The sequence below is a fragment of the Octodon degus genome, unplaced genomic scaffold, assembly GCF_000260255.1.
Source record: "Octodon degus isolate 3935 unplaced genomic scaffold, OctDeg1.0 scaffold00352, whole genome shotgun sequence".
In the NCBI taxonomy this organism is placed as follows: Eukaryota; Metazoa; Chordata; class Mammalia; order Rodentia; family Octodontidae; genus Octodon; species Octodon degus.
The window spans coordinates 586,156-603,167 of NW_004524928.1; the positions used below are offsets into that span (position 1 = coordinate 586,156).

The window sequence follows — 17,012 nt, forward strand, 5'->3', positions numbered from 1 at the left end:
GACGATTTTTCACTGTGTGTTTTATAATCAGATTAAGCTTCATTGGTAGTAACAGGAAAGAGGAAATGATATACTTGGCTGGTGGAAGCATTCTGATACTGAAGCTAAAATCAAGGATTTGATGCTGATATTATGAAACAGTTTATGCTTCACTGCATGAAATTCACATATTTAGAGAGGCTAGGCTTGGTGATATACACCTGTAATCCTAGCGCTCAGGAAGCTGAGGCAGAATTGCTGTGAGTTTGAGGTCAGCCTGAGCACATCAAGACTGTCTCAAAACAACAAAAACTCAACAACAAATCACATACTTAGTATTGTATTTTATGTTTCTGGATGTTATTTCCAGCCTAAGACTAACACCTGACATGGGTACATAACTCTTTGACATGGAAAAATAAGCATTTAATAGTACACTTTTATGAATTTTTTTAAAGTACAGTAATTCTTATAATTCCCAGGAGTACTACAGTGGTAAATCCATGGTCAATTCTACTTTAACCATTAAAAAAAATTTTTTTTTAATTTATTTGATACATGTTTCCTCCAACTCTGACTATTCCACTGCGCAGATTGATGCCTGGGCACTTTGATTTCTTCTATGGCTAAGTCTTGTCCCTTAGTTTGGGACATAATTTATCCCAAGATTAGTTTTTGGTTTTTTGGACCTATCTGTGTTGCTCTTGGAGCACTTGGCCCAGCACTGAGGCTCTCAATGCATGGTCCAGACTGGTTGTGATCCTCCTGTCTCAGCCTCCCTAGCACTGGGATTACATATAATTGCCACCACACCCAGTTTCAGGGCGGGCACAGCATGCAGTCCCGGGGGTTGCACTTGGATTCTTATGCTTGCCAGCCAGGTGCTTAGAGCACTGAGCTATCTCCCCAGCTCCTTTAACCATTTTTGATGGGCAAGGTGATATATGGCTACTCAAGATGCTGAGGCAGGAAGGTGATCACTCACTTCCTGGATTTTAGGGCCAGTGTGGATAACATAGCAAGACTTTGTCATTCCCACTCCTTGTAAAAATTTTGTGAGACTGGCCTGTAATCCTAGCTCTTGGGAGACTGTAAAAAGGTGGATCACTACGAGTCCAATCTAGTAGTGAGACTCTGAACACCCTGTAGACCCTTCTCTAAAATACACACACACACAAATTGCAACAAGGTTTCACTAAATTGCCTAGGTTGGGCTCCAACTTGAACTCTCCTGCCTCAGACTACTACATAGCTAGGATTATAGGGGTGCAGCATCATGCCCAGTTTTAGAATTACAAAAACTTTTAAGAGCTTGTTTAGCTGGGAAGGTAACTCAGTGGTAAATCACTTGCCTAATATGCTCAAGGCCCCAGATTTAACTGCCAGCACTGAAACAAAATGTTACTCCCAAACTCCCACTTTTGACGTTGTAAAACTAAAATTATATTCTCATGTGCTTACATTGCTAAACATAGGTTTTTTAGGATTTCAGGCTCTGTTAAAGATGAAGATACCACAAGACTGCAAGACCGCCAAGAAAAATATTCTGATTTTCTTCTTGGTGAACTGGAGATAATTTTACTTAGAAATACACATTGGATAAAAGATAAACATTAATCACAATCCCCAGTAAAAACTTTGGCAACTAATTTGAGAAGTGCTTGAGTCTCACCTTTTTCCCATTTCTAGAGTTAGCTGTCTGTACTGCTTCCATTCCCAAACAGTTCAATTCTGCTTTATTATTTTTTTTACATCTCTGCCACTTCTGTTTTCTGCGTTCTTCCATATACTGCAATAGAAATGTATCAGTTATCGTAGAGATGAGAATCTCTAAAATAATTAAGGTACTAAAAAAAAGGTTAGTTCTAGTGGGAAATTGCATCAATTGGATTTCTCCCCTAAACTAGTTAATATTTTCCTGGCATTTAGTTTAAAAAGTATTTAACATTATTTTATTTTGATTATCAAAATGCTGTGAAATACTTAAGACGGTATTATCACCCTCCTTGCAAATGCAGAAATAATGTTAAGAGCATGGCATGCTTTCTCCCTCTCACACAGCTTAAAATACAAAAAGTGACTTTAAATCCAGCTGGATGGAACTGTCACTCACCGCTAGAAATCGGGGATCGACAGCAAACTCTGGATGACCCTGTAACCACATCTCCAGTTCAGCCCGGCGAGGGGCATCCTCACCCACCAGCAAAGTACCATCCACCTTATTGATGACGGGGATCCGGGACTCCAGGTCCACATCAAGGTGATTAGGCTCTTCCATGCACTCCACCTCCAGCTGCAAACCCAGAATCCACCCCCATGAGCACATACACTTCTCTGAGGTGGAAGGGAGGGGAAGCATAGCTGGTACTAATTATAACAAGAATATCTTCAATCCCTAAGTCCCGACCACCTTCATCAACTACTAAGAATGAAAGATCTTACCTAACTGTGAGGTTAGAGGCTTTCTCTACTACTTACCTCTACCAGTTTTTTTCTGTTCCCCTTCTTCTTATGAAACAGTGGGTGTCCATCTCCCATTACTCCATTAGCCATCAGCTTGTGCTTCTGGAATGTTAACTTTAATCCTTCCTCCTAGAAAGATACACCCATGCGAAAGATCATATTGCATATATTTTTAAAAGTGAAGATTAAGCTTGGGGGACATGGGCAGGACATCTCTGGCTCAATAATGTGAAAAGGAAGGCCTTTCAACTAAAGGGTAGAAATCACATTCACAAAGACAGTTTTTCCTTTCAAAGATTTCAGTTTAGCTACATGTGGTTTTAATCCTAGTAATCAGGAGGCTGAGGTAGGAGGACTGGCATAGGTTCAAGACCAACCTGAACTACAAAAAAAAAAAAAAACAAAAAAAAAAAAAAAAAAAAAAGATCCTTTGTTGGTCAAGTGTGCTTGCTTTGGAAACACCTATACTGAAATCTCTTGATCTAGTGCCCCTCAGCGAGATTTGTAAGAAGCAGAATTCATCAAAACATGCAAGGAAGATGTAAACTCCCTACCTAGTATCAGTCTTAGCATGACATCTCAGGGGCAAAATCCTACTATTCCTGTCATGTACTAATTTTAGAAAATTTTCTTCTTTGACTGTTTAATGAGTAGCAAGGCTCAAAGGGGAGGAGGATCAAGAAAAATAGAATTTTCATGTATAAAACAAAAACTGATTTAATTGCAGTAGGAGTGGTTCCTTTTAAAATTTAATTTTCATTTATTCTATTTTTATTTTTTTGCTTTTTTGTTTTTGGCAGAACCAGGGATTGAACTCAGGCCCTTGCGCTTGCCAGGGAAGCACTTATTTCACTGAGCCATCTCCCCAGCCCCTCCTATTTTTATTTTTAAATACTTGCTGGCCAACACTAGTGTTATGCCTTTTTTTTTTTCTTTCTTTCGTTCTTTTTTTGCAGTACCAGGGATCAAACTTGGGGACCTTGAGCTTATTAGGCAGGCACTTACTCTGCTGATCTGTATCCCCACCTGCTCTATTTTTAAATATCCTATTAGTGAAACTAGTTACACTACAGCCTTCTTCACCACTTTCCAGTCCTCAGTGCACACTTACATCTTTGATCTGAACTGTGAACTCCTTCTCATCCATGCCTCGATGAAGTTTGGTAAACTGGGCTGCTGCTGTGCTGACTGCAGATGCTTCCTCCTCTGCCATGGAAGCTGCACTGCTACTTCGTGGTGTAGGGACTGGAGAGTCGCCATACTCTCCTGGGGTTACTGAAGGACTGTCTAGTAAGTGGTTTCCTGGCCCCAGAATTCCTCCTGTTATTTCCTGGGTCCTGCGGCTAGAAGGCCATTTCCCTGAGAGTATAGCCTGGCAGACGAGGTCAATACGGTTTATGAGGACACGATCCTGAGTGGAGGGGGAAAAAAAAAGATTTAGGAGTCTGAGTACTAAGTATGCAATTGTCTGATAGAATACTGTCATTACTAGGATGGTAAAAAGCAAGACAGAGCAGTCACACTGTCAATTCCTGTAGCAATAAAAAACAATTCGATGCAAAAAATGTAGCACCAGCTGAGCATAGTGGTGTACACCTATAATCTCGAGGCAGGAGGTCAGTTGTGAGTTTAAGGCTGGCCTGGGTTTCGCAGTTAAGTTCAGGAGTAGTCTTAACTAGTCATTGTAAGACACTGTCACAAAAAAACCAGAAGTAGTATTAAACATAGCAGTAAAATAAAACCCCTAACCATTGTTCCTTTTCCCCTGTATATAACATTGCATTCTATTTCTGGATACTACATATCCAGAATGGCACTGTTACCTTTGGCCACTCAGAGGCTCTTTGTCTTTCCTGCAGCATCAGAAGCTCAGGGGTCATTTGTTCTCCATCTTCATTTGGGAATCCGTCTTGAGACACAGAGAGGGATAGGAGACTCTCTTCATCATAGAGCTTTGCGCGGGATCGGTCAGCAGCTAGAGATCACACAGAACGTGTGAGCAAAGATAGCAAAATGATGCTAAGTGGGAACAGTGTTATGAGAGCTTTGAGTCAAAGGCCCAAAGAATAACTGATCTCTCTCGACATTTTATCAAACCAAATATTTAATCTCTAAAGAGGATGCATTTAAAAAGAAGACAACGAGCAGAGAGGGGAACAGGGAAGAGGTCCAACAGCCTGTCACATGCACTCACTTAGCTTCTCTTCCTTCTCGTCCTCACTCTCATCAGTGCTGGAGCTTGAGCTGGAGGAGGATGAGGAAGAAGAGGATGATGGTGACAGCTTGCTTAAGTCCAGCTCAGAGTCTGAATCATCCTCATCCTCCAGTTTGACCGGTGGAACACTCCGCGACACCAGAGGGGTAGTATCAGAGGGGGCTATTCGCATCTCATAGTCTTGGGCTGGTTGGCTCCTGGCCACCATTTCATGCTCTAGCTTTAAAGTCAGACTCTCCAGACTGGGGACCTGGGCAGCTGCCTCCTCAGGTGACTTTTCAATGGGAGCATCTGGGTGCAGGGGCAGAGGTGAGGCAGTGCGCGAGGTATACTGCTGGTGTAGCAGTGGAGTAGAGCAGCGTGATAAGGATGTAGCTGGTGCTCCTGTCTGATGGTTCTGCATATAATTCATACGGGCAGCCAGAAAAGAGAAGTCTGGGTCCTGCATGATGTTGCAGTCTGTTTGGCTCACCCCATGGCGGGCTGCCCCTCGCAGAAGCTCCCCATCATGACGAACAGGTTCCCACCATTTAGGCAGTTCTGGACCTGGAGGCTGACACAATGCCAGCCGATCTTCCAAAAGGGGATGGCATAAAACTTGTTCCCGTAAGCGCCGAAGCAATTCGATACGGTAGAGAGTCCACGAGGCCCTTTCCTCAGTGATAGGCTCAATGAACAGATTAGGATCTGGGGGCTCTACAAGAGATAGTGGTAGAAAGAGAAATGGACCTAGAGTTGGTGTGTTTCCACCCACCCCTACTCACCCTGGACTTGCCCATCTCACCATCTCCAGCTGCTGGGGGAAGGCGACACACTTGCCGGCACATGGCCACAAAACCATGGAAGTACTTGGTAAGGCTCTCATCAGTTTTTTTGTCTAGTCGGGCAAAAGTGCGGAAGCGATCCCAATGGAACTGCATACTGTCAGGATCATATTCCACACCAAAGGTAGACACTACTCTATAGAAATCAGTTTGCTCACGCCTTGTCCATCTAAAAGGGAAGAGGAGTAACAACAACGATCAGAAACACAAAGGAGATCTGCTGTCTTAGGATGGTTTAGAGTACCTGAAAAAATAAGTGTATGGAAAATAAAACAGGACAGGGTCCAGGAGAAAATCTATGTAGGGAGCCTGCCCTTAGCTCAGTTGTTTAAGCACCTGCTCATGCAAAGGCAGTCAGGAGCAGGATATCGTGGTTCGATCCCCAGCTCCACCTGCCTTACCAGACCAGTCCTTCAGGCAGCCTGAGCCACCAAAAAAAAAAAAAAAAAAATCCTTTAGGAGCTGGGGAGAGGGCTCAGTAGAATAAGCTCTTGCATGGCAAGCACAAGGGTCTGGTTCAATCCCCGGTTCCGCCAAAAAAAAAAAAAAGAAAGAGAAAAAGAAAAAAAAAATCACGGGCCGGGGAGATGGCTCAGTGGAATAAGCACTTCCCTGGCAAGTGCAAGGGCCTGAGTTCAATCTCTGGTTCCGCAAAAAAAAAGAAAAAAAATCTATGTAACATGTAGGAATTACCAAGTAGAGGGAAGATGAGGCAGACAACTCAATGGAAGTATCTGCACTGGAGACGTTACCAGTGTTACTATTACTGCAGATTTAAAGCCTTAAGAGATCTAACAACTCAAGGCAAAAACATCTCTGTATATGGAATTGCAAACACATTTTTCTCCAAATTTACTTAGTCACAGACAAACTTACAGTATAACCCAAATTCTGAGGTATATTTTACCGTTGTTGCTTCTCCCGCCGAGCAATTTCTTTTAGCTTAAAAGCTGCTTCACATCGCCGCCGTCGCCGGTCCCCACGTTCTGCAGCTTCCATCTTCATTTGTTCTCTCTTGTAGCTGCGCTGATAGGCTGTCACCAGGCGCCGAAGCCTAGCAGTCAGGGCAGAGCCTGGAGGCCAGAATAGATGCCCTGGCTGCTGAGTTACCTGGGCTGTGGGAAATAAAGTAGAGTGAATAGTAAGAATATACAAAGGACAGTACAGGTAATACTTGTATTTCAACCTACCCACAGGCCAAGCTCTTAGTGATCCCAGGACAAAATTTAGTCAATACTTCCCCACCCCTCAACCCTCACAAAATTATACTAGTTGACTTAAAGTTTACCTTCATCTCCATCAATCACAGAGATCTCCTCATCCATCATCATCAAAGGATCACCCTAGGGAAGGAGATCCACCCCACAGGATGGAGGGGGAGGGAAAGAGGGAAATTGGCACTCTGAAAAGAACCCCTGCAATACTTTGAAAGCAACCCATACCGGGACAGGACTGTGCAATCTGTTACTTAAATAATAACCTTTAGCATCCAGTGTGGGTCCCATCTCTTCTACAAAGCCTCCCTGATCTCCCAGCTAACATTAAAATACTTCCCCTCAGTATTCTAAATGCCTAACATTTTACATTTTGTATTATAAATTAATCAATGTACTTCATTGTGTGTACTTCATTCACAGTATGGAAAAACAAACTGGCAGTAAAAAAAAGCTGGATTCAAATAAGAGTACTTTACCTCATCATCTTGGTCCTTTGGGGGACCCTGGAGTGGTTTATATTCAGGATCTTCACAATCCTTATCAAAGTCAACCCTAAAATAATCCAAAGTGAAAGAAAATGTTACTAACTTAACATTAACATTCTACCCAAGTGTGTTGGTGCTGGTCTGTAATCCCAACACATGGGAAGCCTGCAGTAGGAGGATCACTGTGAGTTCAAAGCCAGCCTCCGCTACATAAAGAGTTCAGGACCAGTGCTGAACTGCGCTGTGAAACCTTGAACATAGAAAGGAGCTGTATGTAAACATACAGTCCGATAGGAAACAGGACTTAACTTCATGCTTGCAGCAAAGGTAAACCAGGTGCTAAATTTTGGATCACTTAATACAAGTTCAAAAGAGTAAACAACTAGAAGAGACTGAAAAAGTGCCATTCATAATTGCTTTAGTTTAAAACAAAGTAACTTCATTTCTTTGCAGTGCTAGGGATTGAACTCAGGACCTCTGTACACTGACCCACATGCCCAGTATTTTTTCTTTTATCCTTTTGAGACAGGGTTTCTCTTCACAGTCCAGATTGGTTTTGAACTATGTAGCCCAAGCTGGCCTTGAACTCACAGTGACCCTCCCTGCCTCAGCCTCCTGAGCACTGTAATTATGTGATTGTGCCACCACACCCAGCTACCTCCAGCCTTGGGTAACTTTTTATTTTGAGACAAGGTCTCACTAAATCATCTGAGTCTCCCAGGTTAGGCTTAAACTTCCATTTCTTCTGTCTCAGCCTTCTACAGTATGGGGATTACAGGGTTGTACCACCATGTGAAGCTGCCACGTTACTACCAGTTTTTTTTTTTTAATTAATTTATTTATTTATGTGTGTGTGTGTGGCCAGCTCAGCCCACCAGGGGGCGGGGCTGGCTGGCATGTGGTGCTGGAGGATTGAACCGTGGTCCCTGTGCTTTGCTAAGCTTGTTTGCTCTAAGTAGGTGCTTCAGACCACTGAGCCATCTCACCAGCCCCACTACCTGTTTTTGTTAAGGCATTGCTTCTAGTATCTCACTATGTTGCTCTAACTCATGACCTCAATTGAGCCTCCTGCCTCAGTTTCCCAAGTAGGTATACTTATGATCATGTGCCAGCAGACACAGCTTCTTTTTTGTGTGTGTGCTTTTTGATAAAGGGTCTTGCTATATATTCCAACATGGCCTTGAACTCAGTGGTCCTCCTGTCTTGGCCTCCTGAGTACTGGGATTACAGGTGTATGCCACTACACCTGCCTCAGGACACTTTCAAATGAAATACTGATAAGCATACTTCCTTTTCATAGTCCCTTTTCGTTCGGCACCTCCTCTACAATTATTAACTATTTATTTGAATGATCCACATTTTTGTCTTTACTACTTTTTAAAAAATGTATTTAATACAGGATCTACAGGATCTCACTACACAGATCAAACTTGTAGTGGTCCTCCTCCTGTTTTCAGCCTCCCAAGCGCTGGGATTACAGGCGCAACAACCACACCCAGTCTCAATCGCTGTCTCCGTGCACCCAGCGGTAGGGGGCTGACACAGAGGCTGGGATCAAACCTTGGTCCAAGTCTGCCTAAGCAGGTGCATTAATCCGCTGAGTTATCTGGCTGGCCCACTACTTTTCTTTATGGAGCAGAAAGATGACATTAAATGATTTCCAAGAAGTAAATGACCCAATTTTGTTTGAGGTTTCCACACCAAGCAAACTGATCATCAAAGAGAAATCTCATGGCTATAAAGGCCTAGATAGGTAACTAGATATAGGCCTAGATATGTCCCTCAGGTCTCCACGTGAGAAGTTTTGTTAAACTCACTGGCACCCAACCAGGGCAACTCTGCCCTACTTGGTGGCTCAGTATTAGCATGGCAGCTCATCATCGGGACATGAACCCAAGCAGAACAAATAATCTTTATGTGTCAGGCAGAAATGGGAGTTGATAAACCAGAGCTACAACTGCTCAAATGCTAACACACAAGTAGCATGGGAGAGCTGCTTGGTTATCCTCTTTCAAGAGAACTGATTATCTTTTTAGCTACTGTAGCTATACAAAAAGAGCATTACAACAGAACATAAATGAGCCATTTGGGAGTAACTGATTTTTCACCTTCATTTTATGGCAGTGTGTAGCTTGTACCAATTTATGAAATTCTATACACTGGTCCTATTCTTCACAAATAACACACCTAAATATAATCACCATTAAGATTCCCAATGGCTTTAATCAAGGCTAGAATTGTTATCTCTTAATATAAACAAAACCTTCCACAGGGTGTGTATAAAACTTTAAGAGTGCTACCATTAATGCTTACCCAAGGGGCTGGGGAGATAGCTCAGTAGAATAAGTGCTTGCCTGGCAAGCGCAAGGGCCTGAGTTCAATCCCCAGCTCCGCAAAAAAAAAAAAAAAAAAAAAAGTAATGCTTACCCTTCTACTATATCAGAGAAATTATCTAATACTCGATGTTCGGCTGCAATGGCTTTATCATCTGGTCGGCCAGCCTTTTCCAGGAAGCATAAGGCTGGGTCTGCCCTCATTGTATTGTATTTCTCATAGCCTAGAAGAAAAAGGGTCAATAAGTGAAGAAAAAAAAAAAAAAAGGTTTGCTCATAATGCAAAAATATCATTAACTTGGTAGTTCCTGGGTTTACTACTAATATGTTTAATTTTTAAATAGAAACTTAGCTACTTTTAACCTTGTGATTGTTAATTTGAGGAACAATTGTTTTTAAATTTTTGAGACAGGGCCTCACTATGCAGTTTGGGCTGGCTTTATGCTTACTTTTGTAGCCCCCATGTTGGTCTCGAACTCGTTTGCTAAGATCCTTCTGGCTCAACCTCCCGCGTACTGGGATGACAGGCGTGTGCCACCACGCTCAGTTCCAGGGCCATAAGGTGGGCGCCTGGGCATCTGGGGCCAAAACAGCACACCTGGGAATCCAGGGTCAAGACCACACAGCATGTAGGGCCAGGGATCAAACTCAGGTTGTTGTGCTTGCCAGGTAGGTATGTATGCCTCTGGGGTATCTCGCCGGCCCCTCAAGTAGCTCTCGAACTCAATATGTAGTCAGGGCTGGCTTTAAACTCAAGGTGACTATCCTGCCTCGGCCTCCCAAGTGCTGGGATTACAGGCATGTGCCACCATGCCCAGCTTCAACAAATTTATATAACAATATAGCTCTCTACTCATTTAACTGGTAATCTTTCCATCTTCACTCCTATTGCATAGATGAAGTAAGAAAGATCAAATAACTTAGGGGTAGATCACATTCTCAAATGAAGAATCAGAAACTTCTACCTGCAAGTAAATTAGTACTCAGTAAATTCTGATGAAGTGAATTAATGAATGAACCTATTTCAGGATGTCTGGACCTCTCTACATGTCTATATGTCATAAATGTTGCTTTTCTTACCCTGTTAAACTTTTCAAAATGATGTACAGTAAATGCCATTATTTTTTATTTTACAGACGTTAAAAAAAAGGTGGTTATTGGGAGGGCTGGATATTGAACACAGAGCATCAGGTAAGCCATGTTGTGTTGAAAATACTTTTTTCAAAAGGAAAAGATATCCCTATACACAAAAGTACTGAGTACCCCTGTTTTTAGTGCCTGGAATTTGGTATCAGCTAAAACTACAAAGGGAATAGTCTCACCTACCATTAGCATGACTGTTAAACATTCAGTGGGACATTTAGATAAATGTAACACTTCCAGCAAGCTACAGGAAAGCCATACAAATTAAATGTGGTTTTACTGAGACAAGGTCTTGCTACACTATGTAGCTTAGGTTGGCCTTAAACTCCCTAAATAGCCTAGTCTGGCCTTGAACTCATGGAGAAACTCTACCTCAGCCTCCTTAGTACTGGGATTACAGGTATGCACCACCATGCCTGGCTTTACTGTGGTTATTAACAGAACTGGGCTTGTATCACCTACCCGATTTGTTAACTTTAACTTGGACCACACGACATAGAGTGAGGTAATACACTGTGATGGTAATTACAGAACAGATGGGATACCCCCTACCTTGAGATTTAACTATCCATCTGGTCTTTCTTGAACATCTATTTATATAAACAAACTGCTTGGCTATGGATATTTAAGAACCAGTTTCCTATTAAAATACGAATTTATTGAAAACTTATTGAAAGAACTCAGTTCTCTGTCATAAATATTTTGCTAAATGTTCCATGTGTTAACATAAATCTTTAGTGGGAGAGAACAAGCTAGGAGGAGACACCTACCATGTTTAAAGACGCCAATAAGCAGGGACTTGTCAGCTTCACTGTCCCACCATGTTGTTGGAACTTCTAGCTGATCCACTACTGGGAACCATATGTCAATCTCACTGATGGTATAAAAGGGCACAGTCAGTGAAAAAAGGGTGAAAATTAAAGTGACAGTCCTTGGAAAGATTGCTGTGGCCACTGTCCTTTACATGTTCATATATATCTGCTCTATTTCCTTGCACCACTGTCAGATATAGAGCTAAAGATCTGACACCTAGATCTTTTCTTTCTTCTACTTATCTATCCTTTTCTTTTCTTTTCAAGATAAGGTCTTGCTATGTAGCTCTGGGTGGCCCTGAGCTCACTTTGTAGCCCAGGCTGATCTCAAACTCACAAGAATCCTCCTACCTCAGCCTCCCAAGTGCTGGGATTACAGGCGTGTGCCACCATGCCCAGCTAGATTTTTTCATTTTTCATTTTTAATAGAGGGAAGGTTTCTTTGGCTCACAGTTTGTAGAGGTCTCAGTCCATAGTCAGCTGGCTACCCAGATTTTAATCATCAGATATCCCAAAGACAGTATTGGAAGGAATAAGAACACAAATCATTCCTGGAATAAAGCAAGGCATATTAGAAAATACAGAGAAGAGCTTTACCTGGCAATAGCACCCCCTAACACCTTTTCTGCCTGGTCACCAATAACCTCCTGCCTCAGGTAGTACAGCATTCGCACTCGCAACAGGACCCTAGGAGGAGAGGTGGAGAAGCTGGATGAATGACAAATACAAAGCGTCAGGTGGGAAATGTCTTTGGTGAATTCTGCCCTTACTTGTTACACTGATGTTTCAAGTGCTTCTTGTAACTCTCATCTTGAAAGAGGGTATCTGGGTTATATTTCCGGATCCAGTCTGCTTTATGGATATCAAAAGTACTCTGTGACTTGACTTTTTTCCCCTTTCGCCCGCGGGGCACAGGGATAGATAGACCTGGGGAAGGGGAGACATCAAAGACTTGGATTGAGAAAAACCCTTAAACCTGAAAAGGACTAGATAAATTTCTGAAAAGTTGAAAAATAAGGAGTTGGTAATTACCTGAATGATTCTGTAATTCTTTTGTCTTTCCATTTTCGGCAGGGCTAATCAAGTCCCAAATGAAGCCCTTGATATTTTCATCCCCCCGGTAGTGTAGAAGACAGTATACAAGGATGGCACGGCATATGGTCTCCACGTCTCGTTCAGTCATACGCCGCTTGAAGCGTCCATGAGACAGAATATCTCGCCACCGCCCCCAGCTAACAAAACAGAAAAGGGCACTACTAATATTTTTCTGGGAACTCCCATTCAGTGATAGTTCCCTGACTCTCAGTCTTATATCTCCCAAGAAATGTGATACAAGGGCTGGCCAAAGAGCTCAGTGGATTTAAGTGCCAGAAAGCAGGTGCAGGGGCCGGGGGTTCAATCCCCGAGTGTGCTGTGCTGGCCCCGTCCCTGGGGTGCATTGAGATGGCAATTGAGACTGGATGTGGCAGTACATGCCTATAATCCCAGATCTTGGGAGGCTGTAAACAGGTGGATCACTACGAGTCTGATCTAGTAGTGAGACCCAAAACACCCTGTAGACCCTTCCCTAAGATAAAAAAAATAAAATAAAATTTAAAAAGTGACACAAAATCTTGGAAAGTATAGCAACAAAATAAAATGAACTGCTTCCATGGACAGTTTTTTTCACGATGGCCTCTTTGTTCACAGCTTCTAGTCTGAAAGGCAATGGCATCAGCAGAGATATGCTACATCTCAAGGCAAGATGGGTTCTTACCCATACACCAGGAGGTGCTTCTCTACCCGAAAGCAGTCAGTGCGCCCGTAGGCATGATGGCGGTCGTGTCTGCGGGAGCGAGGCCGCTCGTCATCTTCACTCTCTAAGTCGGAGAATTCTACCAGGTCATCATCTTTCAGAGTGCTGAAGTGGCGCGTCTGCTTCCGTACTCTAGGCGTGTCGATCACCAAGTTGTTCTACGTAGAGAACAGGAAAAATAACTTCACAATATGCTCATGGGAGAAGAAAAGAATAGGCTGAAGTAACTTTGGATGTCACAAGAAAATTGATTTTTTAAAAAATGACATTAAATAAATCTGGGTGTCCTAGGTAGATTTTGGTATACTAATTAACACAACCCATAGTTACCACTGAAGAATCAGAACAGTTATACAGACTGGAAGTAATGAGTCTTGTGCAATATTTCCTCAAGGAAGAATAAACTCACCTTGCTATTAAGAAGATCCATGTCTAGATCAGCCTTTTTAGCCCACTTTTGCCAAAAGTTGGGATCATCCAGAGAAATATCTGTCCTATTTTCAGAAGCCACAAAGCTTGCCTAGTGAAAAAGAGAAAGTAAACTAACACATTTTTGAGCTAAGGGAAATAAATTACATTTTAAAAAATATTTAAATCTTGGAAGGTTTCAGATGTTCCTTTAGTCTCTGGAACAAACAGAATGTCCCTTGGAGCTAAATATGCTATCATGTGCCTGTAATTTCACCTATCAGGAGGCTGGGCAAAAGGATCACAAGCTTAAGACTAGTCTTGATCAGGCAAGACCTTATCTCAAAAAACAAACCAAAAATCACCGATAACTTGAACATGCCTTGGCAAAGGTAGAACCCTTTCCTTCGGATTCAATAGTGATAGTAGTAGTGCGCCGTAATAAGATTTGGTCTATGTCCTCTTCACAGAATTTTGAACCCTCATCATCCTCCTCCATTATGGCTGCATAAGCTCCTTTTCTTAGGAGGTCTTCAATTTCCTTCTTGGAGAATTGTTGGATCTGCAATAACCAAGAGAGAGATGAAAAGCCTACTGAGAATACCATCTAACCATGCAACCCTTTAGCTTCTGTACTGTAAGAAATTATGATCCACTTATGCACCAGGTATTTTTCTGAGCTTGATGAATGAAAATTTAAAAGAAAAGATGACTTCTGCTTTTAATAAATTGTTTTAGATGTCTAAAAAAAAAAAATTATGATCCAATTAGTATTTGTCACTAATAAAATAAAGCTCAAAAAAAGTAAATAGTAATTGAGAATTTATGCAAAATACTTGAATCACTGTATAAAAAAATTGTTTTTGAGACAGGGTCTTTTTTTTAAATTTTAGGTATTTGATACAGGGCCTCACTACACAGCTCATGCTCATACTGATCCTTTTGTTTTCAACCTCCTCAGCGCTGATTAAAGGCTTGTGCCACTAAGCCAAGACTCTGTTGCCTAGGGGCGGGGCCAGCACAGCATGCAGGACCCGGGATTGAACCCTAGTCCCTGTGCTTGCCGAAGCAGGCACTTAGTCCACTGAGCTACTGAGCTATCTTGCCAGTCTCAGACAGGGTCATTTATGTAGTTAAGGCTGACCTAGATTCAGTAAAGCCCAGGCAGACCACAAACTTGTGTCAATCACTCTGTCTCAGCCTCAAAAATGCAACTGCAGGTGTTTAGCACCATGTTGCAACAAAATAGCTTTTAGTTCCCTCTATCACTGTGGACCACTCTAAGCTTAGTTATACACTATAACTTACCCCAGTAATGTTGCCATCACGACCACTCATGGACTGAAGCACAGCCTTATCTAATCCCAATTTGAGGCTGGCTTTATCGAACATCTCCCTCTCGTAGGAATTACGAGTGATAAGACGGTACACCTTCACAGCTTTGCTCTGCCCAATTCGATGACACCGTGCCTGGGCCTGTTTTTTTTTTTTTTAAAGGAAAGCAAAAAGGTAACATAAATGTAACAAAAATGAGGGAGGGACATGACACACAATTTCAAAGTATTTCATATTCATAAAGTCAACTCAAAAGCAAGAGTAAATTTTAAGAAGAAATGATTGCCTTGTGTAGAAGATTAAGCACACTACAGAATAGACTATGTAGACATCTATTTCTCAGAACTTTTACCAGCCCAGTCCTATACAATCATTAAACAGTAACCTTGGCTGCCGGTGTGCTACAGGAGATAGAAGTACTTGTAACAGAGACCACATAGCAAACCAAACCTACAACATTTAGAGTTTTATCTATGTAGAAAGTTTGCTGACCTAACTGCTAGTTCTAAGTAATTCTAACCTCTCCAGAAGACAGGCCCCTCCTGGGTTAGGCAGGTAGTTCCTAAGACAGCAATTTTCTTTACCTGAAGATCATTTTGTGGATTCCAATCTGAATCAAAGATGATACAGGTATCAGCAGCTGTAAGATTAATACCAAGTCCACCAGCCCGAGTGCACAACAAGAAGACAAAGCGGTCTGAATCAGGCTTGCTGAAGCGGTCAATAGCAGCCTGTCGAAGATTGCCTCTAACTCTCCCATCAATGCGTTCATATAAGTACCTGTAAAGGGTCACAGGAACAACTTATGTATGTGGCTAAGCAGAAGAAACCAAAAAGGCAGGCAAGGCTTGATTCCTGTTCCCCCATAACTCTATCTGGCCAACAACCATATTAAGTTGAGTAAGAATCTTTTAAATACTTTTTATAGTGGGGCTGGGGAGATAGCTCAGTAGGGTAAGTGCTTGCCTGGCAAATGCAAGGGCCTGAGTTCAATCCCCGGTTCCACCAAAAGACAGACAGACAGACAGACAGACAGACGGCTATAGTAACTATAATTAAACCCAGGCTTTCCTTCTATTTTCTGAAGCTTTTAAATCATTTTATTTTTTGTGGTGATTGGGATCAAACCCAGGGCCTCATACACAGTAGGCAAGCACTTTACCACTGAGCTATACCCCAAACCCTTTTTTTTTTTTTTTTCCAGAGCCAGGGATTGAACTCAGGCTCTTGCGCTTGCCAGGCAAGTGCTTATTCTACTGAGCCATGTCCCCGGCTCCACCCTTTTGTAGCTTTATGCAGATACTGTAACTACAAGACACACAGACTTTTCTCACCTCCTCTGGATTAGATAATCCTCTAGAATATCAAGGCAGCGTACCATCTGGGAGAATATCAGAACTTTATGGCCACCAGCTTTGAGCTTTGGAAGTAACTTGTCAATAAGAACCAATTTGCCAGCTGAGCGAACCATGGCCTGAAGATGGAAGTCATGAGGTATAATATGGGAAGCTTCTCGAAATTCTGTTAGGATTTTTTCTTCTGCACCTGCCATAAAAAAAAATCAAAGTCGACAGTGAGATTCAGCGACAACATATTAAAACTTAATTAATTGGGGTCAAAATGCAGAGGGCCGGGGATATAGCTCAGTGGCACAGCACCTGCCTGGCAAATGTGAAGTCATATGCTCAATTCTTGGTACAAATAAAAAAAGTAATCTGTCCCGAGATCAACATTTCTCACACACATAAGTTTAGCACCAAAAAAATTCTCATCTATCATTTATAATACAAGTAAGGCAGGCCTAACATGAGTAAACCAGGTATAAAATAAAAATTAAAAAAAAAAGGAACTGCATGGGCAAGGACTAAGATGAAGAAACAAGTCATATTACCATCATAAAGGTACCCCAAAAAAGAAATGGGTGGGGCTGGAGAGATGGCTCAGTGGTCTAAAGCACCTACTTGAAACAAGCTTGGCAAAGCACAGGGACCGCGGTTCGATCC

The 17,012-nt window shown here is 42.1% G+C and overlaps 2 protein-coding genes and 2 non-coding genes across 5 annotated transcripts in view; all 4 read right to left on the reverse strand.

The window, feature by feature from the left end:
- The window catches only part of Supt16h (SPT16 homolog, facilitates chromatin remodeling subunit), a 76,793-nt gene that overhangs the window by 56,272 nt on the left and 3,509 nt on the right, over positions 1-17,012 (reverse strand). The window lies entirely within an intron of this gene.
- Positions 1,610-17,012, reverse strand: part of Chd8 (chromodomain helicase DNA binding protein 8) — a 76,253-nt gene continuing 60,850 nt past the window's right edge. The window contains exons 17-37 of the mRNA XM_023708350.1: positions 16,344-16,554; positions 15,594-15,789; positions 14,983-15,150; positions 14,057-14,236; positions 13,676-13,786; positions 13,228-13,424; positions 12,504-12,703; positions 12,242-12,398; positions 12,069-12,158; positions 11,430-11,533; positions 9,611-9,740; positions 7,175-7,250; positions 6,770-6,824; positions 6,389-6,596; positions 5,442-5,650; positions 4,637-5,353; positions 4,266-4,417; positions 3,554-3,853; positions 2,458-2,571; positions 2,093-2,272; positions 1,610-1,768 (exon numbers count right to left, since the gene is read on the reverse strand). Coding sequence (XP_023564118.1) covers positions 1,625-1,768; positions 2,093-2,272; positions 2,458-2,571; positions 3,554-3,853; positions 4,266-4,417; positions 4,637-5,353; positions 5,442-5,650; positions 6,389-6,596; positions 6,770-6,824; positions 7,175-7,250; positions 9,611-9,740; positions 11,430-11,533; positions 12,069-12,158; positions 12,242-12,398; positions 12,504-12,703; positions 13,228-13,424; positions 13,676-13,786; positions 14,057-14,236; positions 14,983-15,150; positions 15,594-15,789; positions 16,344-16,554 — 3,899 coding nt within the window. The 3' untranslated portion in view covers positions 1,610-1,624. The remainder of the gene's footprint in view (positions 1,769-2,092; positions 2,273-2,457; positions 2,572-3,553; positions 3,854-4,265; positions 4,418-4,636; positions 5,354-5,441; positions 5,651-6,388; positions 6,597-6,769; positions 6,825-7,174; positions 7,251-9,610; positions 9,741-11,429; positions 11,534-12,068; positions 12,159-12,241; positions 12,399-12,503; positions 12,704-13,227; positions 13,425-13,675; positions 13,787-14,056; positions 14,237-14,982; positions 15,151-15,593; positions 15,790-16,343; positions 16,555-17,012) is intronic.
- On the reverse strand, positions 2,930-3,028 carry LOC111814543. The gene has a single exon (XR_002819509.1). It is a non-coding gene; the product is annotated as a small nucleolar RNA U6-53/MBII-28 (small nucleolar RNA).
- On the reverse strand, positions 8,961-9,069 carry LOC111814548. Its single transcript, XR_002819514.1, has one exon. It is a non-coding gene; the product is annotated as a small nucleolar RNA U6-53/MBII-28 (small nucleolar RNA).